Raw genomic sequence first — 25,820 nt, 5'->3', positions numbered from 1 at the left:
CAGTCTGGTTGCTTATATGAAGTACTTAAATATACCCACTTGCAATTCCAAAGCCTTATTGCTTCATTTATCACAGGAAGTGCCAGAGTTCTGAAATATTTTGTAAGAAAAGCTACTCTGCTTGCATGAATTCTCATAGGAATGACCAAGAATATTATGCCAATTCAATCCTAAGTATTGAAGTGAGGGTTCTAAATGATATTTAATAGTATGATTTATTTTCTATCTTAAACTTTGTAAGGCACAAAACAAGATCCTATACTTTCATATTGCTTTTTATTTTTAGAGCATCTGAGTGATGATAAAAATCCAAGCTTAAAAACTGTCAGCTGATTTATGATATGTCATTTATTTTTCAAAGGATTGGGTTGTCACCAGTAAGCCTATTAGAATTGTGGGTTTAAAGTTCCTTGATTTTAAAAAAGACCAGCTGCATAAACAAGTGTGTTAGCTTTGTAATTTAAGTCTATGTGATTTGTTTTGGTTTTTTTTACTACTTCAAAGTACCAAAGGAGGCAGTTTTTCTTAGGTCATAAATGCTTGTTTATGTCATTATGATCTCAAACTTTCAAGAACATTTCAAGATCTACTTTTAAAAATATTAATATATTTTGTGTTCTTTACAACCTCAAGACATTTCTCCTCTCTCTGCCTAAATCTGCCTTTCTTCATGAACTGACATCAACAAAGGTGGAATGTAAATAAACTGGAGGAAGACTACTTAAAAAAATTGGAATTCTGCAGTCAGGGATGGATAATCTAGTGATTTTCTCAGTAAATTTAGCTAAAGGTTTGTCAGTTTTGCTTATCTTTTCAAAAAACTGAATCTTAGTTTCACTGATCTTTCTATTGTCTTTTTAGTGTTTTTCATTTATTTCCACTCTGATCTATACTATTTATTTTCTTGCATTAACTTTGGGCTTTGTTCTTTTTTTAGTTCCTTGAGGTATAAAGTTAGGTTGTTTATTTAAGACCCTCCTTTTTCCTTAGCATAGGCATTTGTTGTTACAGATTTCCCTTGTAGAACTGCTTTTGGTGCATCCCATAAGTTTTAATACTTGGCATTGGTATGAATAATTATACACCAAAAATTAGACAATCTAGAAGAAATGAGTAATTCCTAGAAGCATACAATCTACCAAGACTGAATCATATGAAGAAATTGAAAATCTGAACAGATTGATTACTACTAAGTAGATTGAATCAGTAATCAAAAACCTTCCAACAAAAAGAAGTCCAAGACAAATGTCTTCACTGGTAAATTCTTTGAAACATTTAATGCCAATCCTTCTCAAACTCTAACAGAAAAATAGAAGAGGAGAGAACACTTGCAAACTCACTTTACAAGGCCGGCATTACTCTGATACCAAAGCTAGAGAAGAATACTAAAAGAAAATAAAATTACAGGCCAATTACCGTGATGAACATAGATGTAAAAATCCTCAACAAAAGATTAGCAAACTAAATCCAACAGCATATTGAAAGTTTCATACACTTCAATCAACTGGGAATTATTCCAGGGATGCAAGGATGGTTCAACAACTGCAAATCAATCAATGTGATACACCACATTAACAGAATGAAGGATAAAAATAATATGACCATCTCAATAGATGCAGAAAAAGCATTTAACAGAATACAACATCCTTTCATGATAAAAACTCTCAACAAAGTGGGTATAACAGGAATATACCCCAACATACCAAAGGCCATGTATGACAAACCCACAGCTCACCATACTCAATGGTAAAAAGCTAAAAACTTTTCCTCTAAGGTTAGGAACAAGACAGGGATGCCCCCACTCTTGTAACTTTTTTTATTCAACACAATATTGGAGGTCCTGGACAAAACAGTTAGGCAAGGAAAAAAAATAAAAATCAGAAAGGAAGTAAAATTGTCTCTACAGATAATATACTATAATTAGAAAACCTTAAATGTTCCACCAAAAAAACTGTTAAACTAATAAATTCAGTAAAGTTTCAGGATGCAAAATCAATATAGAAACACCAGTTGCATTTCTATATACTCCTACCTTTGTAGGAGCCTTTTTCCTGGGAGTGGTAGAAAAGATGTTTTGTCATTACCAAATTCTTGTAAAGATAGACTTGAGAACTATACGGGTGTAGGCTCTTATCTCTTCATAATCACGCATCAGCTCTTGCCTTCATTAACCCTAATGTTCTCTCTCTTTGGAGAGTTCTGTTGCCTAGAATCTACAACCATTTTAAATATGGTCTTTCTTCTTTCCTGTGCCTGTAGCCTCAGTTGAATCTTCTTCCCTGCTCTCACACATTGAAACGGTATCCTAGATCTCCAGGAAGGCCTTAAGTCTTTCTGCATACAATGTGTCCCACATGTGGGTAGGATGCAGAGAGCTCCAGGATCCTGCTTCTCCAGAAGCGCTTAGTTGAGCCTCAGGAACCTCAGGAACTAATGTGAAAGATCTAGCCAGGCACTGTGAATAAGAGTAATTGAGCCTGCCATTACCTCTATTTTGGTCATGAAGACAGTCTCAAAAATCTCTTTGAATCCCTATTATCACTGCTTTCTATATGTGTCATAGTTGTGTGGCTATACTGTGATGTACTTATCAAAATTGGAAGAAGGCATGATGTAGCAGCATGACAAATATATTTTTATTTATTCTGGGATGATGGTGTGTTCTAATTATTTTGACTCTTTCAGTTAGAGAAGGAGCAGGACTACTAGCAGTTAAAAGAGTCCTCAGTGGTCCCAGCAGGGAATGACATAGCAACAGGCACCAAGTAGTTACTTGGCAGAGAAGATGAGAACAAAAGGATGTACCTGAGGGCTTTTAGGTGGTAAGACTGACATGATGTAGTGAAAGCATAAATCTAGGAGGTGAGGGACAAAGTATGAGGCATGACTCCTAGATGTTGAACTTTTGAAAGTAAATAAATTGTAGGGCCATTTCTATGCCAGAGATTTTCCTTCAGTGTGCACTTTGTTGTGAACAACTTCAAATAACATGGATGGATTTTTTTTCTGTTTTGAAATAGCTCTTTCTTAACAAGGCAACCACACGTAATACAGAACTATGCAATTTACTAATAGCAAATATTTTGGGAAAGTCAAAACATTTTTTGAGAAAATGAGACAAATATTTTTCTATTTGCCAGATGAATTTTGCTCTGGGAGTCCCTTTTGTCCTAGTTTACATCCTCAGTGCTTATTATAGTGGACTTGGCCTTGCTGATCATCTCCAGTGCTGGAGAGACCATCTGTCATTTAAGTTTCCTCATTTTTATGTTAAGTAATGAAAATAGACTCTGAAAGAATTTTCTGGCATGTAACTGCCTTCTAATGAGGAATAAGTGGAATGAATTCAGTTTTAGCAATGGTTAGCCAAAGTCTTAAAGTGTCGAGTTCTTCTAAAATGTTTTTACTCTGCAGTTATGTAGAATGATAGTTTTTTATTATAATTTCTAAAAGACTTTTTGGGAATTTAAGACTATGCTGAAATAAATTTTAATCTCTACCTTAAATTTTTTTTCAAATGACCCTTGAAGAATTACTTCCTGGGCATACACTTGGAATTGGAATGTCAACACCCAGTGTAAGTCCGGGGAAAGGAAATCCCAGGGCAAAATACCTCTAAAAATCAAAATCAGTCAAAGGGAGAAATAAAGTTAAAAACCCATTAATTGCTTACAAAACTGCAGTCTGGCCCATCTCTCTCTCCTGCTCCAGCAGCAGCAGCAAAACCCGCTCTTCCCCTCACATCTCAGGTACAGATAAGCCCTCCATTGCCCAGGTAATTACCCACTGATATGGAGATGAACTTCTCCACCCCTGAGGAATGATGCAAATGTACTAAAGCCATAATTCTTTCCACCTCTGAACACCTATTGATACGCAGATGTACTATAGCCAGGCGAGATATCCTGGAAATGTTGCAGCTTTACCCACACCCAGAACCAATTGACAGGTAAAGACCTTGTGTAGAAACACCCAAGTGAGTTGTGATTTAAGTTACAAGAACTGCTAGAAGGCTGGTTATTAGTGTTTTGTTCCTGGTGTACCATAATAGACATACATTTAAATCTATAAATGCCATTTGTGTACAGCAAAGCTTGAGGCACATTTAAATTAGGAAAATCAGAAGAGTCATTTAGAGAAAATCATAGGGACTTGACTTTTGTAACCCTCTTCTGGGGCATTTTCATTAGTGTTCATTCTCATGAGCCAGCACACACAGGAGGGAATCAGGGACCATTGTTCCTCATTTTTTCCATGAGAACACTAAGCTTGGCGTCCATCTGAATCAAAGTTTCCATTGTTCTGTTAATATAGGTTGTCTAAGGAATAGCTCTTTTCTGATAAGCATTAAACTGTATTACACTGTTTTCTGTATGTGTTTATTCTGTTGTATGTTTTAATTTCTGAGAATTGTCATTTGAAATGGGAACTTTAAGAAAAGGATGAGGAAACATTTGAGGTTAGAGGCATTTGTGAGTTAAGAGCAAAACCCAGTGGCTAACTTCGAACCTCAGTTCTACCATTTACTAGCCATGTCAGCTAGATAAATTACCTAATCTTTTGGTGCCTAGTTCCTTGTATGTAAAATGGTGATTGTAAAATATCCATACCAATGCTGTGGTGAGAATTATCAAGTTAGCACACACTTAAAATGCTTAAAACAGTTTGGAACATAGTAACCTCAAATAATGTTAATTGCTGCCACTGTTATATCAATAAAATAGCTCTCTAACTCCCACCTGAAAATTAAAGTGTTGTAATTCAGTTGTGGTTGCTGTTTTTGTTTATTTTGTTTGTGGTTTGGGCTTTTATAGTAAGAAAAAAAATAAGAGCAAGGTTACATGGCTATTAAGTGGAATGAACAAGATATATTAAAGAGTTGGTTTAGGGCATGAGTTAGCAAACTATGGCTCTCAGGCCAAATAGGGCCTGTTTTTGTATGGCATGCAAGCTAAATGATTTTTACATTTCTAAATTATTGAAAAAAATCAAAAGAAGGTAATATTTTGTGGCACATGAAACATATAGAATTCAAGTTTCAATAACCATAAATAAAAGAAGTTTTATTGGCAGACAGCCACATTTATTCATTTATATTGTCTATGGCTGCTTTCATACAGCAGCAGAAAGGAGCAGTTGTGACATAGTCTGTAGGGCCCACAAAACTGAAGGTATTTATTATATGTCTGACTTGTGGGATTATTAGTAATATTGATTGAATGAGTGAATTCCTGCCTTTTGCACTGTCCTGCTTCAACCAAAGATGTAAGCTTGCATAAGAAAGCATATTACTTTAATTAGTGATTCTTGTGGCCGGGAAACTTTTGTTTCATTTTGATTTAGAAAAAGTATAGTTTTCCACCTTGGTGAAAATTCTGAAAAACACAAATTCGCGAATAGACTTCATTCAGCTCTAGGAGATTGCATAAATGTAGGCATGTCAAAACCCATACATATTCAGTAAAGAGTATTAAGATTTGGATTCCTCTCAAGAATTGTCAAAGTGAAAGGGTCCAACAGTATGTGTGTGTGTGTGTGTTTGAGAATACTTGCCATCCCATAATTCTTCTGAAATGATTCTTGAAATAAAATGAATTCCAAGACAATCTGCTAAAAAGATGAATTTTTTAATGATAACATACCTTAAAGGTATATTATAACCCCATTTCAGAAGTTCCTTACAGCTATTGTTTTCAAGGCTTTGGCTTTGAGATGCAGCCTAATATTTATGAAAGAGCCAGAACTCTAGAGGCTTTTGGCAGTTGTGCTCAGAGAACATATGCTTTGACTTTCTCTGAGCTGTCATTCTAGGCAAATAACTTTTTCTTCTATCGTAATGCTATTTTTAACTATGATGTGGATCTTTTTTGTTTTGTTGGTTACATAATCTTTAGTTAGGATCTGTTTTGCCCTTGTACATCTATAAATTTTGTAGATGTTTAGGTTTATGTTCTTTAAAGTATATTCATCAAATACTTTTGGAAGACTTCTGCCCTCCAAGGCCCTGGGAACAAGACAGACTTGGACCCTGTCATTGTAGAGTTTTAAGTCTTTCAGGAAAGATAGACATTAATCATTAAGTTAATGTAACTGAGATCAATGTTGGGAAAGGAGAATTAAGTTTTGCAATGGGGACACAGACTAATAGGAACTAAACTAATTGGGAGAAGACAGAGAATATTTTCTTTAGAAAAATGTTTTTTTTAGTTTTGTGCTGATTGTGAAAATCCATCCTTAACTAAATGTCTGTTACTAAGCTGAAATAATTTGGAGTTTAGCAAAAATATTGAAGCAAGACTTTTAAGAAATTACACCTAATGTCCCTCTTACTGATGTAGGCATAATCTACTAATTGCTGTTTATTGATACATATTAAATGGTTGATTGACCAAGCTTGTGCATTTGCTTTTGACAGAAAAGTATTTATTGAGAGTAATGACCCCTGTGAATTTGGGATGAGGAAAATACAAAAGGTGAAAAAAAAAACACTACCATTTTGTTTATTAATTACTACTTAAAAATCAAAATGTCTATTTGCCCTTGAACAGAAATTTATTTTTAAAGTGGATTCTAAGTTGGGTTTCTTTTTCTCTATTTTACAATTACTTACTGTTTTTTAAAATAAAAATAGATGGTTACATAGTTACATAAATATGCATCATGTGTATGTGTATAGGAATATATACAGATACACACAGAGACACACAAACAATGTACAAAGAAAAAGGGGAAGTTTCACCAGACCACATCAAAGGTAACCACTGTTGACAATCTGATGTTTCTCTGTGAGAATACAAAATTTTTTTAAATGGGATTAGATTGGACCCTCTGTCCCACAATTTGTTTCACTTAAAATTATTTCATGGACATCTTTCCTTGCTGCTGTTTACTGAGAACCACCTATCTCTCTAGATGTACTTCATTCTTCTTCTTTTTCTTCTTCTTGATAATGTTAAGTTGTACATCCACAGAGTAAAATATTAAAAAGCTTTTAAGAGTATATGGTGGAAAGTCAGTCTCCCAAATGTGCCTCCCAATTCTCTCCAGAGGCAGCCACTCTTAGCAGTTCCTTATCCTTGGAAATCATCCTTTCATTTTACTATGCCTTTCTTAGACTAAATTAACCCCTTGCTCAGTCACTTATAGGGAAACCAAATGCTTAGTGAATTTACAGCAGCAGCCACTTGCTTTTGTAATATTAGTGTTTAAGATTGTATTGTTTACAAAATGATAAAAGATTTCCCATTAAGTTTTATTTCAGTTTTGGATTTCATGCTGTGTGATTGTTAGAGGATATATCTGTAGGTGTACAATCTTTGTCAGCATTTTAGATCCTGAAAATGTAACTAAATGTTCCCAGGAGAAGCCCCACAGGCCCTGCAGGCCCAGAGCACTGCCTCCCACACGCCCTCATCCATTTACTTGCCTCACTTTCTATGTTGTCAATATAGACCCCAAATCTTTGGAAGCCTAAGAATAAATGGCTTTGATGCTTTAATCCCAAAGCTAATTGAAGAATTTCTGTCTAATCTCTGAGATCCCTATGGTTATTTTAATCTGGAACTCTTGGGTTAACTTGATTCCTTCTAAGCTGACAGTGCCAGAGCCTGGAGGTTGAGGGGGTGTGGCAGTGTGTTGAAGGGGAGAAAGGGACTCACCCCTGCCTCAGCCAACCTGGATCTGAGATGTTATTTGCTGAAGCACATTCCCTGTAACACTAGATCTTCTGTCAGCTGCTAATGTTAAGGTAGCCTCATGAACAAAGATTAACTAGAAATCCCTGTCTCTCTGATAAACTCACCAGAGAACATGGGGTGGTACACGTTTGGGGGAAATAGAAAGAAATGAACCAGATCCAGTCTTCAGAGTAGCTGTGTTGATAGTCGATGGCCCAAGAAACCCCAGGCTGGTGCTTCCTGTTTATAGCCAGGATTTACTTTTGTACAAATTATGCTCCTCAAAAAAAATACACAGAAGTCAAGTGTGTAATGCTATATAAGAAGATGCTCTATCATCAGAGAACTAGTAAAATATTCCTTAATGGATCATTTCTTTTGACATAAATCTATGTCTAGTATAAATATTGCATATTTAATAAATAATCCATAATTTTATTATTTTCTTTCACATTTGAACATAAAAATGCCTGGCTAAAATCCATGTGCTTCGAGTAAAGGTTAAGGATTTCCCCACTTAAAACATCCTGAATAATTGTCATTTTTGCCTAACTGTATGTTGTTAGAAGAACTATGCTTCCTATCACTAGTATAATCACATTTTTAATTGCATAACAGAGAATTTATCATCTTAACCATTTTTAAGTGTACAGTTTAATAGTATTAAATATATTCACATTGTTGTGCAACCATTGTTTTGAACTTTCTTATCTTGTAAAACTGAGACTCCATACCCATTAAACAACTCCCCTTTCTCCCTACCCTGGTCCCTGGCAACCACCATTCTACTTTCTGTTTCTATGAATTTGACTACTCTAGATACATCATATAAGAGTCACATAGTATGTCTCCTTTCACTTAAGTGTAATGCCCCAAGGTTCATTGTTGCAGCATGTGTCAGAATTTCCTTCCTTTTTATGGCTGAATAATATTCCATTGTGTGTGTATACCACATTTTGTTTATCCTTTCATCTATTGATAGATGATATTGGGTTGCTTCTTGGTTCTTGTGAATAAAGCTGCTATGAACATGTGCAAGCATATAGCTCTTCAAGGTCTTGCTTTCCTTTCTTTTGGACTTTAACCCAGAAGTGGAATTGCTAGATTACATGGTAATTCAATTTTTAATTTTTTTAGGCAGTACTATTCTGTTTGCTATAATAGCTGCACCATTCCCACCAAAAGTATATAAAGGTTCCAGTTTCTCCACATCCTTACTAACACTTGTAATTTTGTTTTTCTGATAGCACCCATCCCAATGGTTGTGAGGTGATAACTTCATCGTGGTTTTGATTTACATTTCCCTAGTGATAAGTAATACTGAGCATGTTTTCATATGCTTGTTGGCCATTTGTATATCATCTTTGAAGAAATTTCTGTTTTGTCCTTTGCCCATTTTAAATCAGGTTAGTATTGTCATTGATGAGTTGTAGGAGTTCTTTATATGTTCTGGATATTACTCCCTTATCAGATAGATGATTTGTGGATATTTCCTACCATACCATAGGTTGCCTTTTCACTCTGTTGATTGTTTCCTTTGATGCACATAAGTTTTTTATTTGATGGAGTACAATTTGTCTGTTCTTAGTTTACTTTTATTACCTACGGTTTTGGTGTCATCTGAATCACATTTACTTTTAAATTTTTTGAACTCCAGTAATTTTTCTAAAATAATAAGAGCAAAATGTGATGAAATATTCAAGTAATTTTAAAACCACTGTTGCTTAGACAAAGATAGCCACTGTTTTAGAGTGAACTCTTGGCTGCTAGGCAGCAACATCATGCATTACCTTGAAAAACTGCCTCATTAGTTAATAAAAGTGTACACATTTGGAGTATGAAAGGCAGTTAGAAATGTAGATCTATAAATTTAAAAAATAGATTGTAGGAACATGGTCAAAAAACATGAAAACGAAGGATTAGGAAAGCATTCCTAGTCATACCCTTTTAATTGGAATCCCTATTATTCACAATAAACCATTGTAAAAACTCTTGCAAGAAAAAGTGATCCTCTTTGCCTTCTCCGTTTTCTTTCTTTTCTCATCTTTACTGCCTCACAGTCAGTCAACACCTCTAAACAAAGAGACAATTAGAAATTTTTACTCTAAAATTAACTTTCAAATTTACAGAAATAAAAGATTCTCTTACAGTATTTATTTTATCTCAACTTAAATTTTAATAAACTATTGCAGGTGGTCAGCAACAAGCCCATTAACTAGTCAATAGTTCTTGACTGTCAAGATTATCCTTAGTGCACAAAAGTTTTCTACATATCTTTTCTAACTACAATAGAGTTCAGGAAGAACTAGTTCCTAAATGGCTTTCTGTGTTTTCTGAGGAATTTAAAGGAACTAGAATGTAAGTGATCTTTTTTTCTTCACATGTCATTTCTCCTTCTAAAATAATGGTTGCCATTGTCCCTATTTTCCTCCCACTGCCTTTTTCTTTCTTCTGTGATTGCTACTTGTTCATCCTTCCCCTGCTAATTAGTCCCACACAGCTGTTGATTGTCCTTCTCCTTGCCTGATTTTCCTTTCTACCCACCCAAATTCATCATTCACTGTCCTCAGCCCTCATCTCTCCTCTGGGATTCCTAAGGATTAAAACAAGCCAAACAGTGTGTGGGGGTATCATTCTGCTCTCAGGGCACTGGAGGACACACACAGAAAATACTTCCCACTTGCCAGGTCAGGCAGCTTCATCCCCACCTGATGCCTAGACCAGGTGTTGGGAAAGAGGTGGGAACCTGAACTACCAGGAAATTATTAAGCTCAGATATTGCCTCTGGACTATGTTGTCCTCCAAACCCCTAAAGTGGTTTATATCTTGGAATATTAAGCAGAAAAAGAAGCTACTGAGATATTTCCTCCATGCCCTTAATTTTCTTTTAGTTTTAAATAAATAGTAATAATTACAAGCAAGTCCTCAGTTGACAAAATGAAAGTATTAAACAGCAGAACAAATGAAAACTGTCCATGAGGTATGACTCTTGGCTCAGTATTCTACCCATGTGAAGTTTTTACTTCTTTAACAGAGCTTTGTAATAGGTACATCATTCTCTACAAAGATTCCATGTATGCATATTACATTTAGTTAAGTGTTGACTGAAAATTCAGGTTTTTGAGTGTTTACTTTGTTCTCTTAGTCCTCTGGTGAATCATCGTGCTCTGTGAGAGGATGCAGTAGTTTTATCTGGGAAGTTTTATTCATTAACAAAAGGTACCATAAAAAATTTAGCTAGGGTCACAGTGTTTAATTTGATAGTATTATAATAACAACTACCATAATTAGTTTCAGATTTGCATTCCTTCCCAGAGGATGATTTTTTAGTTTTTGATACCTATTCAAATCATGAGAGTGACAGGAAAATTAATGTCATGACCTTTATAGCTTGTTTATGGTTTTCCCATGTTGTACCCTAAAGGATTTAGGGAGTAGTGTACATCTAAAATAAACCACTTATTATGGACAAGTAAAAATTGGGTTAATTGAGTTCACCTGATCCTAAGCTGGTAGCACCTCAACAAGACACCATTTTATGTTAGACAAAGGAGCAGCATTTTTACAGTTTAAAGTTATCTTTTAAACAACACCTGTACATTCTGCAATGTCTTGAAAAGAAAAACATTTTTAAAAAGCTAGTTTTTCAAATAGTAGGATATTTTGGTCCTATTATTTTATTTGGTTTGTCTTTTTCAATTAGGAAATTACTTTGTCTTTTCATTTTCATAGCAAGAATGTGCTGACACCAACCAATGGGCCAGGCTCCCTGACAGTAACACCACTTCCTCTGGGTGGTGGTGGCAGCGACACTGTCTCTTACAGTTCTCTGTCCCTTTTCCAGTCTGTCAGGGACTTCCCACAAATGTCACCATTCTTAATCTTTGAGATGTGAATTTGGTTGTCATTGTATTGTCACGGTTTGTATAGGTTAACAAAGAGCAGCATTCATATATTCAGATAGAGTTGAGAAAAAATCTAGACATGCTAGAATCTTTGCAATTTTGGGATAGTTGATGGAAAAATTCCCATGACAGTTTTTGAAAATAGTGGTTTTGAGGCACTTTCATACGTTGCTGGATAAGTCAATACAACTTTGAATGACAATTGGGCAATTTGGCAATATCCATAAAAATTTTAAATCAGCCTGGCTTCATCCTGCACGTGTCAGCAAAGATGCCTGTATAAGAATGCACACTGCAGCTTTGTTTACAAGCAAAAGATAGAGCAATCTCATTGTCAGTCAGTAGGTGACTGGGTAGTGAATTGTGCTTCCATCCAATGAAATAGTATACAGCCTTTCAAAAGAATTAAGAGTATCCATCAGTGCTTATATGGGGCCCTATTGAAAATATATCAAGTGAAAAAAAAAAGCACATGTAATCGCTCTAATTTGGGGAGGGAAAGGAGGATAGAGCCTATTTCTACATGTTAGCTTATATACACACAGACTGTTTCTGACAGGATACCTTCAAAAGTGCTACAAGTTGTTGCCTCTCAGGAGGAGAATTAGTTACTAAAAGAGAAGGAAGCTTGCTCATTTTCATTTAACTTTTTCCATGTTGGAGTTGATCACCTTAGGATAACCTAAGTGTTAGACAAATGCCATTGGGGGCAGGAAATTTAAAACTTTATGTGTTGCTGGGAAGGTAAATCTGTGACTAGAGTGTTCCAGGGAAAAGATGAAAGTTTAAATAATTTCTATAAAGGAAGAAAAATCACCAGAATCATTTAGGCAGTAATTCATACACCTATAAAAATATGAAAAAATGTAAAGCATGGATGAAGTTAGCAGGAAATAGAGAACTGTTGCTTTTTTAATTAAACAGTCATTTTAAAGCAGATTGATTGGATTTTTATTTAATGCTGAAACTGTACAGAAGAAAAAAGCTAGGGTTAGGAGCAGAGCTGAGAGAGAAATGGATGGTCCGGGTGGTGTGAGTAGGTGAAAATGGAAGAGGCAGGAGGGAGAAGTAGTTTGTTGAAAGCACAGCATTTGGTCTGTGGTGCTGGAACCAAAACTCTGGTGCTTGGCAGTAGGTAAAATTTAAGGCAGAAAAGGAATGTGGAGAATCCAAAATGATCTCAAAATTTCATCAGTATTCTATAACCTGCTTAAAGATGATTTTGTCACTGCATGTAGGCAAGAGAAAAGCAAGAAAGTCAGAAATATATAATTTTAAAGTAGTGAATTAAATCCAAACTGACTGAAACACTGCTGGGCAGACTGATCGAAGGGAACAGAATAATGAACAGTTGCACAATATGTAGTATCACAGATACATAAATGACAGCCTCTTTGTTTTATGGTATGTATTTTACTGCCGAGTGTCATTTATTTCCCCTTGATGCACTTCTTTTTGATAAGCTTTCGTCTTCACCATGATGGTAACCTCACTGGCCTGAATGACTCTTTCATTCTTTCAGCACTGAGAAGCCAGGCTGGAAATTCCAAGGATGCTGCTTGATATAGAAAAAGCCCAGTATTTTTCTTACATCTGCATCTTTTACATGTGAATAAAATAAGAAATGGAAAGATGCTTGTTTGTTAAACTTGCCTGAAAGTCGGGTTGTTTTAATACTTGACTATAATGCACTGAGGCTTTTTAGCGGAAAAACAGCATTGTCAACATAATGCATTTATAGATAAAGTTTCCTAGGACTTGTTATTTATAGGTGATGACATTAAAACAATGTTCATGTTTCTGAAAAGCCCAACATGATACTAGACAAATTGAAAAAGGTAGGACATTTTTTACATTTATGTAAGATAATTCTTCAGTCATTTTAAGAGTGAGTCAGTCTTTCTAAAAACATAACCAGGCAATCTGTAGAGATCAAAGGAAATTTATTACTGAAAAAAATAACTTAGTCAATTTTCTCTCTTTTAGTTGGAAAAGTATAGAAATGGCAAAAATAGACAGTATCAGATTCCAAAAGTCAATATTTGTTGAAAAAATTACTTAGAATTTTAGAAACTTAACTATTGAAAACTAAAGTATTTAAATGGTATAAAAAAACACTAGATGAAACTGTGCAAATATTGTTAAATAATTTTTAGCACTCTTGTTTTTACAGGACTGTTGACATTCATTTATTCAACAAACATTTATTAAACCTTTTTATAAACCAGTCACCTCTATGTTCTGGAAATATAAAGATAAATATGGCATTGTCCCTGCCATCAAGAAACACAGATTTAAGGGAAAACACAGTTTTAAACAGATGCCATTTATTTACTAAGAGATATCCAGTCAAAGTGTGTTGGAAGATAACTGGCACGTCAATGAAAATTTCTAGAACTGGCTGAGTAGACATGGCAAAGTTGTTGAGTAAGAATTGTGTGGCAGAGCAGGGGAGAGAGGAGCATTCTGCGAAGAACTGTGGAGGTAGATGAGAGTGGGACATCTGAGATGCAGCTCCTGCTAATGCGGTGGTGATGATCACACCAGCCAATGTGTGAAAGACCTCATGTGCTGCACAGAAGTTGGGCTTTATCTTGTGGACTACGGAGAGCCTTGAAAGATTGGAAACATGGGAAAAACATGATTAGATTTACATTAAAAAGACCTTTCATGGCCCCTGGATACAAATGATGGTGGAACTCAGTTGGAGCACTAGAAGGAAAAGTTTGGGAATTTTTCCAGAAAGAGCAAAAACAAGAGATAAAACAGGAAAAGTGAAAGAAAAAGTATAACTTTCCAGATTGAAAAGGCCTACCAAAACACTTGGAAAATGGATGAAAATACACTGAGAAACTGCCTTGTGAAATTTCTAAACATTGTTTCCATGGAGAAAAAAATAAAAACAGATTGCATAAAAAGGACAACAAATAACTTTGGATTTCTTAACACGAACACTGGAAAAAAGCAGACAGTAAAACAATGCCTTTAAATTTCAACCTGGAATTCTATACTCAGGAAAACTATTAAGCAAGATTTTTCTTTGACAGGTAAAGAAATAGAGATAAATCATAATCCTCCACATTGGAACATAAATAGATACTACCTAAAACTGAACAACCAAGAGAAATATAAACATGTTATTGACTGTGTAAGTCCGGGGAGAGGAATTCCCAGGGCAAAATACCCCCTAAAAACCAAAATCAGTCAAAGGGAAAAATAAAGTTTAAAACCCGTTTATTGCTCACAAACTGCAGTCTCAGGCCGTCTTTCTTCTCTACTCAAGCAGCCACAACATCGACGGCCCTCCCCCTCACCTCTCAGGTACAGATAAGCCCTCTGTTGCCCAGGTAATCTCCCATTGATATGGAGATGAACTTCTCCACCCCTGAGGAAAGATGCAAATGCACTAAAGCCATACTTCTACCTCTGAATGCCTATTGATATGCAGATATACTAAAGCCAGGGGAGATATTCTGGAAATGTTTCAATTTTACCCACAATCCACCCCTCCAGAAATCTCACCTTATAATTTACTCCATCCCTATCTTCTGACCAATCTAGTAACATGCAGTAAAATCTTGATAATCGTCAAGCCAGAGGATTCAGCCTATGCAGATTAAGTAAATGTACTTTACAGCACAGTCTCTCACTAAGCACAAAATACGTTTCTACGTTTGTTTACTCATTCCTAACAATCATGCTAGATTGCTCACAAAACTTTTACCAAACATTAGACAAAGTCAAGCCTCTCTTTAAACATTATTTTCTTGACAACAGCAACACAATCATAATTCTCAAGCCAGAGGATTCAGCTAGGTTCAAAGTCCCATGCAGATTAAGTCCAAAGCTCATCCGTTCCAGCCATCACACGGCAGCTGCAACCAGGGGGGGCGCATCCAGGACACAAGGACTTTAGAAGCAAATAACCATGACTGTCAAGGGCCAATTTGTTGTTATTACAGGAATACACAGGAGGCCAGTCCAGAATATATCTCCTGGCTTTAGTACATCTGCATATCAATAGGGGTTCAGAGGTGGAAAGAAGTATGGCTTTAGTGCATTTGCATCATTCCTCAGGGGTGGAGAAGTTCATCTCCATATCAATGGGTGATTACCTGGGCAACAGAGGGCTTATCTGTACCTGAGAGGTGAGGGGGAGGGCCGTCGGTGTTGTGGCTGCTTGAGTAGAGAAGACGGCCTGGGACTGCAGTTTGTGAGCAATAAACAGGTTTTAAACTTTATTTCTCCCTTTGACTGATTTTGGTTTTTAGAGATATTTTGCCCTGGGATTTCCTTTCCCTGGACTTACAGCCAGCTTCCAGGCCTTTTCCCCAAGGTGCCAGAAGAGCCAGCCATCGCCGATCCATGTGTTGAAATGTCCAGGGCCATGTCCATTTTACCCCTAATTGCTGCATCCATCCTTGCAACACATGTCCAATAAAGTGGGTACCTCGATCGCTCTCAGTAACCGGCAACCAACCATAGGCTGCAGAGAGACACTCTAGGCCCCTCTTGGTGGTTTGCTGATCTGCACAAAGTGCAGGGCACTCCTTCCTGGCTCAGCTGACTTCTTCAAAGGTGAAAGACAAGCCACACCGATGGGCCCACATTGTCTTTGGAGGTGTCTGTTGTGCCATGCCACTCCATGGCCTTTGGGTCCAGTCTCACACCCACCCCCCCCAATGGGATAGGAGGTTATTACCTTGGTCGGAGCTGTTCCAGTGATTGGCTCTGTAGCCAGCAAGGCGTGGTCCACAGCAGCCAGTTGCTTCTCTATCAAGGTGACCCAGACCTCTGCTCCTTTCCATGGTTGTGGCCAGGCTCCGGCCAGCAGCAAGAACAGCAGCAGTGGCAGAAGCAGTAGCCTTAGGCTCGGGCCATGGGCTGGGGTCAGCGTGGCCGGCAGCGGTGGTGGTGCCTCTACGACCACACGAGTGTAGACACATGTCCCTCGGTGCAAGCGCCGCTTCTCCCCATCATTTCTAGGGGCGGCCTGCTGAAGTACCCCTCCCATAAGGGCAGCCTGTCTTTTCCCTTGGTCAACAGTGAACCCTGCCGACTTTTGCCAATTGTAAGTCCAGGGAGAGGAATTCCCGGGGCAAAATACCCCTAAAAACCAAAATCAGTCAAAGGGAGAAATAAAGTTTAAAACCCGTTTATTGCTCAAACTGCAGTCCCAGGCCGTCTTTCTTCTCTACTCAAGTAGCCACAACACCGACGGCCCTCCCCCTCACCTCTCAGGTACAGATAAGCCCTCTGTTGCCCAGGTAATCTCCCATTGATATGGAGATGACTTCTCCACCCCTGAGGAAAGATGCAAATGCACTAAAGCCATACTTCTTTCCACCTCTGAACGCCTGTTGATATGCAGATGTACCAAAGCCAGGCAAGATATTCTGGAAATGTTTCAATTTTACCCACAACTGATATAGAAGTACACATACCAGAAGATTCAGCTCGAAGATTTGAAAGTGCTTGTCTCTGGGGAAGACAAGATGAATAATCTCCGAGGATCAAATGTACAGCATGGTGACTATAGTTAGTAATACTGTGTTGTGTGCTTGAACTTCCCTAAGCCCATAGACTTTAAGTGTTTTCACCACACACACACACACACACACACACACACACACACACACACACACACAAGACAAAAGGTAACAGTGAGATGATGGCTATGCTAATTAACCTGATTGTGGTGATCATTTCACAAATTATACATGTGTCAAATCATCACATTGTACCCTTTAAAGATAAACAGTTTATTTGTCAATTATACCTCAATAAATTTGAAAAAAATAAAAAATTTTAATTAAAAGGGTTAAATTGTAAGTCCAGGGAAAGGAAATCCCAGGGCAAAATATCTCTGTAAACCAAAATCAGTCAAAGGAAGAAATAAAGTTTAAAATCCATTTATTGCTTACAAACTGCAGTCCGGGGCCCTCTCTCTTTCATGCTCCAGCAGAAGCAAAACCAGCCCTTCCCCTCATCTCTCAGATACAGATAAGCCCTCAGTTGCCCAGGTAATCACCCATTGATATGGAGATTAATTAACTTCTCTCCCTGCCTTAGGAATGATGCAAATGCACTAAAGCCATAGTTCTTTCCACCTATTGATATGCAGATGTACTAAAGCCAGGTGAGATATTCTGCAAATATTACAATTTTACCCACAAAAGGAAAAAATTGTTCCAGCACATCATAGAAAGTAAATTGGAAATCTGTGAGACTGGAAGCTATTGTAATACCAGCAGGTCCTGAGGCAGTAATGGTGGGGGATGGAGCAGAGGCCATAGCTTTGAAAATACTTGAGAGGAGACAGGAGCTGCATGTAGTTTGCACATAGCCAAGTGGAAAGTTATAGTAAGCAGAGAACATTTCATGCTGAAACCTGGGAACTAGAAATAGAAAATTTAGAGCTGTAGTTAGAGCCACAGAGTTGGAAGAAATTTTATAGAAAACCTGAGTAGGGAAAAGAAATGAAAATCTAAGATATTTTCCTGAAAGTATTTTTATTCTGGTAGAAAAATGCTCTCCCAAACACTACAACCTGCCTAGTTCAGACATCCGTGACTGAACATATGACATCCATATGTTCCATACATGTTAAGGAACACAAGTATCTCTATGTGCATGCACTATTTGAGGGTAAATGATTAGATCTTACAACTAGAAGTAATGTTTATATTTCTAAGTATATTCTAGTATATTCCCTTTTATTTCTTGGAAATGCCAGAGAGAGAATAATAACCATTTCTTTTCTTTTGGAAGAATCCTTGTGAGCTTTATTAACATATAACACCCTATTTTTCAAAAATAAAAATAAACAAAGTATTTTCAATGCTTCGTATCTAGTTTCATGCTTTCTTCAGCCAAATGGGTTAAGTATTGTCATCTCTCCTATTCTAATTTGGGGAAACTGAAATAGAAAGATTAAATGACTTGTCCAAGGTCACAGGTAATAAGTTTCAAGTGAAAACATTTATCTCCCCACTCAGTTCACTTGTCCTTCCACAGCATTTGAACTGATTGCATACTTCCTATTGGATTGGAACATGGTCCTAAAAAGTTAGGGTCAGTCTAGTCTTTTAGACCTTTTGGTTTGGGGAACAGTAGTAGCCAACTGGTGAGACCACCTTAACAACAGGTCTAAAAAATAAAGAAGAATAGGACTGTGTCCTTCCAGAGTTTCCCCAGTTCCAAGTTGCCTTGGAGGATCTTAAACTAGTCCCTCAGGATGATCCTCTAGCATTTTACTCTGTCAATAGCTGATACTCAGAAATATCAGAATTTAAACAGGTGCTTTTTATTGAACTCATAAACAATATGCAGCCATTTAGGAAAGGAAGAAGATTGTCAAATATTAATACATTATATTAACATAAACATTAAGAATTGTCTAAGTGGAACAGAATTTATTTTGTAAGTGATCTTTTAGCTTTTATAACCCTTTAGTACCAATTTGAGAATTGTATTATCTGTTTCTTAAATAGGACAGATTGAGATAGGAATAAGCATTTATTACAGTCAAGCAAATTGAAGGGGTATCTCGCCGCGACCCTCCTTACCCAGAATGACTCAGGAGACACGGGCCAACGCAAGAGATTTTATTATCTAAAAGAGAGAGTGGCTGCCCCAGATGGGGGTGGGGAGAGAGAGAGAGAAAGAGAGAGAGAGAGAGAGGGAGGGAGGGAGGGGGAGAGGGAGAGAGAGAGAGAGAGCACAGGGAGAGCAGGGGGACAGAGAGACAGAGACAAATAGAACAGCGAGACAGACAGACAGACACAGAGACAGAGAGAGCAACAGAGAGACAGAGAGAGAGGGCAGCAGCGTGGTGGCTTTTATTGTGGCGGATGCCCTCGGCCTGTTGCTTTGGGGGAAGGTCGGGATGTTTAGAGATAAGGCGGGGTAAGACCAGCAAGCCCCAGGCAAGCCCAGGCATAATTCTCACCGGCTTATGTGCTTGGGACCATGGGGCAAATGGAGGATAAATTACTACATTCTTACACAAATGATGAATACTGTTAGTCGAATTTATGTATTACAAGCTTATATTATTTTAATAAAATTGAGCCTTAAGGTATTTGTTTCCTCTTATCAATGCAAAGATATTGAGAAACATGAATTCCATCATTGCTTAGAAGAGGTAGTTTTTTAAATCAGGGAAATATAGTGCAACCACTTTGGAAAGTATCTATAGTGATATCACCTCTCTCATTCCTGATATTGGTCATTTGTGTTTTCTTCTGATCAATTGAGCTAAAAACTTATCAGGCTTACTGATATTCTCAAAGAATCTGCTTCTGATTTAATTTTTATCTATTTTCTGTTGTCCGTTTTATGTATTTCCTCTGATCTCTTATTTCGTTTCTTTTATTCACTTTGGGTTAAATTTGCTTTTACTAGTTTTTAAGGTGGAAACTGAGGTCACTGACTGTAGGCCTACTTTCTTTTCTAATATAGATGCTTTTCCCCCCTATGTACTGCTTTAATGGAATCAATTTTGGTGTGTTGCATTTGCATTTCATTCACTTCTAGTTTTCTTTTTGATTTCTTTGTCCCATCTGTTCTTTGTTCGCCTTTTCCATTGTCCCTTGGAAAACTGAATATTCTTAGGGTTCTTTTTGTTGTTGTTGACTTACTAGCTAAAATTTTTTCTTTTGTGATTTTAGTTGTTCCTTTGGGCTATATAATATGCATGTTTAACTTATCATAATCTATCTTCCAGTGATATTATACCTCTTCACCTGTAGTATAAGAATCCTACAATCTTCTGTTCACATATCTCCCTTCAGATTTTACCCTATTACACATTTTAGTTTTACATGTTATAAGCCCCACATTGCACTACCTATTTCTATTTAAAGAGATTTAAGTATTAAGAAAAAAGCTTTAAATGCTTACCATGTATTCCATTATTCTCTGCATAGATCCATATTCTGATCTGGTATCATGTTCCTTCTGCCTGAAGGACATTATAGTGTAGGTGAGTTTGTGATGAATTCTTTCAGCTTTTGTATTTACAAAAATGTCTTTATTTCTCCTTTATTATTTAAAGATACTTTCTCTGGATGTAGGACTGTAGATAAACAGGATTTTTTTCTTTCAGTACCTCAAAGATTCTACTCCACTCTCATCTCACTTGCATTTTTTCCAACAGGAAATCTGCTGTCACCCTTATCATTATGCCTCTGTATGTAATGTATCTTCCTGTGTGCCTTTATTTTCTTTGTACAGTGATTTTGAGCAATTTGGTCCTGATATGCTTTGGTTTAATTTTCATCTTTCTTTTGCTTTGGGTTTTTTCAGCTTCTTGGATCTGTGTGTTTATAACCTCATTAAAATTTGGAAAATTTCTTGCTGTTATTTCTTAGAAGAATTGTCTCTCCTTCCATCTCTTCTTTAATTACTGATGTATAAGGCTGCTTGAAGTTGTCTGACAGCTCACTGATGATCTGTTCATTTTTTTTTGACTCTTCTTCCTGTGTTTCATTTTGGATAGTCTCCATACTATGCTTTCAAGTTTGCTAATATTCTCTTATGATGTGTAATATGCTGTTAATCTCAACCAGTATATTTTTCATCTTATATGTGGTTTTCATGTCTGGAAATTTTGTTTGGGTCTTTTTTAGATCTCACCTGTTCATACTTAATTTTTTGAACATATAAAATGCAGTTATACATTTAATATCCTAGTCTACTAATTCCAACATTTGTGTCAGTTCAGGATTAATTTTAATTATTTCCTACATATGCTCATATTTCCTTCTCCTTTCTGTGTTTGATAATTTTCATTAGATCTCATACATTATTAATTTTATTTTGTTGGGTGATGGATATTCTTTGAATTTCTGTAAGTATTCTTGAACTTTGTTTTAAATACACAGTTAAGACTTGGAAACAGTTTAATCTTTTTAGGTCTTGCTTTAAAATTTGTAGTGAAACTAGAGAGATGCTTGGTGTAGGGCTAATTGCCTTTAATAAGGCAAGACCCTTCTTTATATACTATCCAATGTCCTGTGAATTAGGTGTTTTTTTTTTTTTCAGTCTGGCTGGTAGGAAAAAGCACTATTCCTGTCATGCTTTGAGTACTGAGTGCCTTGGATCTTTCCCTGCCTCAGGTAGTTCCCTCACTTGCGCAAGTGAATAGTCCACAGGGACCCTTTTCGTTGCTCTCTCCCCTTCTCTGCAGCTCTGTTTTCTCCATTATTCTGGGAATCTCCACCAGGGTTCTCCCTTCCTCAGCATTGTCCTAGAGCTCATCTTATTTATTGCTTGTCCCTCAGAGATCAGTCTTTTGTGACCTGATGTCCAATGTTTTGAAATACTGCTTTATATATTTTGTGTGTGTTTTGGTTATTTCAGGCAGGAGGACAAATCTGTTATTCAGTTACTCACTCTTGACTGGAAACGGAAGTCATGCCTTTTAATTTTGCCTAATTTTTCTATTGAAAAAACATTTAAAATTTTTAATGAAAAGGTTCATTAGCCTTTACCTTAATACCTTAATGGCTCCTGTCTTTGGTGTCATGCTGAGAAACACTTCTGTGTTTGAAGGCTTATGAAAATATTTATCTTTTTCAAGGACTTTATCTTACTTTTACATTCAAATAGTTTATTAACATGGGACTCCATATTATAGGTGATTTGGGAAATAGTTAAAATGGAGGGGAGAACACATGTAATTCTACCACCAAACACAATGCTACTTTGCCTTATTTTTACATTCAAATAGTTTATTAACATAGGACTCCATATTATAGATGATTTGGGAAATAGATAAAATGGAGAGGAGAATACCTGTAATTCCACCAGCAAACACAATGCTACTCTATATACATTAACATATTTGCTACCATGGATTTCTTGGTACTTTTGTTTTTTTGATCGTTGTAATCCTAGTTGTATGCCATTTAGAATACTCACTCAATGTATTATGTCATCAGCATTTTCCATGTTGCTACATAATCTTTATAATCACATTTTAATGACTGAGTTATATTCCACCAAATGATTATATTGCAATAATACTACCTTTACCTGTATTGTTAAACATTTTAGTTATTTCTTCTTAAATAGAGTGTATGAAACATAATTATCAGGCAGGGCATTTTGGGGGAACCTTAATTTTCCTACTTGCACATTTCCCTGACTCTCTGAGGGCAGAGATACAAATATAATCCCTCTCTCAATGTGTCACTACTTCCCTCTCTAAGCCCACACCAGTACATTCAGTAAAGTTCTGTGTGTATAAAAATGAAAAGGAAATTAAAACATCAGTTTCCTAATAGTTAAGTCCATTTCTTATTACACATATAGTTATAAATAGAAACTTTTTTAAAAGCTTATAATTTATATTTTTTATATGTATTAATGTGGCAGTTCAATTATTTTCTAATTATTATTTGTGCCTGGTTGTTTTTAGGGAAGTTACTATTCAACTCAAGTACATCATAATGCAGAACTCACTCTCAGTGCCACCAAAAGATCAAGGTAAGAGCAAGGCATACTGAGGAAAGTGGTAATGCGTATGTTATAAATAGTGGTAATAGATACATTTAATGTCACTGTTCTCTAACCATTATGTGACTTATTTCCTGGAACTAAGAAAATTCTATAAAAGTTGGTTTTCTTTGGTAAATTACTTGAGTGTATTGATTCCTGGATTATAGGGACACATCTCCTATACTGAGAGCTCCTTGAGAGCAGGGCCATCTCATCCCACACGGAACTCACAGAGCCAAGCTGTTAGCTGGCACTTAGCTGATTCTAACAGATGTCTAATGAAATTATCGAGTATTGGCTTTAGTGAAACAGGATGACATGTGTTTTAGTGAGAAGACTATATGCACATATATTTATTCATTCACATACACACATGCACACACAACACACATGGAGAGAACTTTGCTTATACATTTCTTTGACCCGTTTCTTCCCATACCCATTTAATAAGAAAAACCATTTCCCCTCTGTATGATTCATAAAAAAGAAAATTATGACTTTTTAACAGGAGCTTTCAGAAAACCAGTTTACAGATGGTGATTGAGTCCTTTCTGAATGAAGACTAATTAAATTTTCCTCACTATCAAGGGTGACCTCTAACATTTCAGAGGAATTCAAGTCTTTCCCCTGCCCCTACATATTCTTTACAAACAGAAGTAGTTTTTATATATTTGTAACAAAAAGAATGCCTTTAATGATGCAGAATTGGTTTTCCTTAGTAGAAGATATAACTTTTAGTGAACGGAGAGAATTTGCTATAAAGAACTCTTAACTGGAGCAGACACTCTTTGATCTCTCTGCCAAAAAGAATGGTAGTGCCACAGCTGTAAAGAGCATGGAATCTGGGTTTGAAACTCAATTCTTCCACTGAATTGCATGATGTCTGTCACATTACTTGAACTAAGCTTTCTCATCTATAAATCTACCAAATGAACATATTAAGTCCTACCCACCCTATAGGTTTTATGGAGATGAAGAGAGATATATGCACATCACTCTGCATATTGCTAATTGTGTAGTAGGCACTTACAAGATGATAGTGGTCATTGCTGTTAATGGTTATCATTAACATCTGGGCTCTCTCCGTCTTTGGAGGCTGATGCAATGAGATGGGCATGGCTGCCTCCTACTTGGGATGCCTACAAGGTTCTTAAAAGTCTGAGCATGATCCCAGGGGACCCATGGGAAGTAAACACACAGAAGACCCTCTGGCTTGGTTCTCAGATATTTGGGCAGAGGGAGAGTAGAATCCTTGAGACTCACACAAGATGCAAACCTGAACTCTAGGGCAAGAGAAGAGATGGCAGTGAGAGGGAGGAGAGCAACCCTAACTGGAAATAAAAAGTGTGCATTTCCCATGAACTTTTTCTGGTCTCTGTTCTTTAGAAGGTTTCTGCTGTAGTATGTAGCTGATTGAGCATTTGGAAGGTCCGTGTCCTAGCTGGTATCACCTTCTTCATCTAAGCAAACAAGGAGAGGTGTGAGTGCTTATGAGGAGTAGTGGGTCCACATGTCAGGAAAGCTGGGCTCCTTTCCCAGATCTGCTTCCAACCAGCTGTGGAAACTCAGACAGTTATTTTGCCCCCAAGCCTCAGTTTCCTTATTAGTGGAGCCAGGATTGCTAGACATTCTCTTCCAGCTCTAAGAGGACGGAGTCTGTGTGAGTAACTCAGCAATGAGCTGCTTGGCTTCTGGCCGGTAACAGTGCAGTAAAGCATGTCACCACTCACTGCTCTTGTTTCTTTGCTTCTTATCAAGGTTTATTTTGTTTTGTTTTTGTGTCTACTTCTCTGAGCTGTTGCACAAGCATAGTTACCCCTATTGACTTGACCAGAAATAAAAGTGCTTTCATGCTTAGCTAGAAATTCAACAACTCTAGTAAATTCTTTGTTAGTTTTCTCTGAGACCAAAGATGCTTAAGCCCCAAGCCCGGAATTTGACAGAGAAAGAGAGATATTAGCTAAGAGGGCTCAATTAATCAAGTGCCTCCAGTGTGATAGTCATTCTACCTACAACTTTACATCCTTTTGAAAATTTACTCCTCACAATAAGTTAGATATAATTTCTATTTTAAAGGTTCAAGGAGATTAGGAACTTTTACAAATATCACCAACCAGTTAAGAGACTGAGCTAAAATTTGAACCCAGATCTATCAAAATTCAAAATTCACTACTTGTCCCATGTCACACTGTAAATTTATAAAGAATATTTCTATCTGTTTTTAGATCACTCCCTTTTTCAAACATGTTATGCTTAATTATATATATGAATGCTTAAATCTACTTTAAACCATAGTAGACAGAAATTTTAATTTGTATCATGGGAAATTATATCAGAAGGAGAAATAGTATAGTACAGTGAAGTGTATCATGGGAAATTATATCAGAAGGAGAAATAGTATAGTACAGTGAAGCCAGTTATTCAATTTATGTGTGCAAATGCTTTCTGTGTATCCTGGATTACTACTATTTTTTAACAAAGAAAAATACCAGATTTTGTTTATATTTCTGTCATCAAACATAATCATGAGAAGTTTGCTGGGCATATGTCATTTATTAATTAAATGCTGAGTGATTTATTTAGCAAACCATTTGATGGCTATCTATAAATTATGTGGTACTTTTGAATTTCAGACCTTATAAACATACACATGTATCATACACATTAATGTTTGAAATTGAGGTAGGACATCACCAGCAGAGTTATGGAGTCTTAAGAAAATCCATTGCATCAC

General features: G+C 36.6%; 1 protein-coding gene across 6 annotated transcripts in view; it reads left to right on the top strand.

Moving 5' to 3' along the window:
- The window catches only part of ZNF438 (zinc finger protein 438), a 184,322-nt gene that overhangs the window by 137,075 nt on the left and 21,427 nt on the right, over nucleotides 1-25,820 (top strand). For 5 of the 6 annotated variants that reach the window (XM_036912230.2, XM_057498350.1, XM_036912235.2 and 2 more), the window contains one exon: nucleotides 23,007-23,074. The exons of the other annotated variant lie outside the window; for it this stretch is intronic. In XM_036912230.2, the coding sequence (XP_036768125.2) occupies nucleotides 23,007-23,074 (68 nt within the window). The remainder of the gene's footprint in view (nucleotides 1-23,006; nucleotides 23,075-25,820) is intronic. 6 annotated transcript variants of the gene reach the window in all.

The sequence above is a fragment of the Manis pentadactyla genome, chromosome 3 (genome assembly GCF_030020395.1).
Source record: "Manis pentadactyla isolate mManPen7 chromosome 3, mManPen7.hap1, whole genome shotgun sequence".
Taxonomy (NCBI): Eukaryota; Metazoa; Chordata; class Mammalia; order Pholidota; family Manidae; genus Manis; species Manis pentadactyla.
The sequence above is the reverse complement of the archived record's forward strand: the minus strand, read 5'-3'. Positions and strand labels throughout refer to the sequence as shown.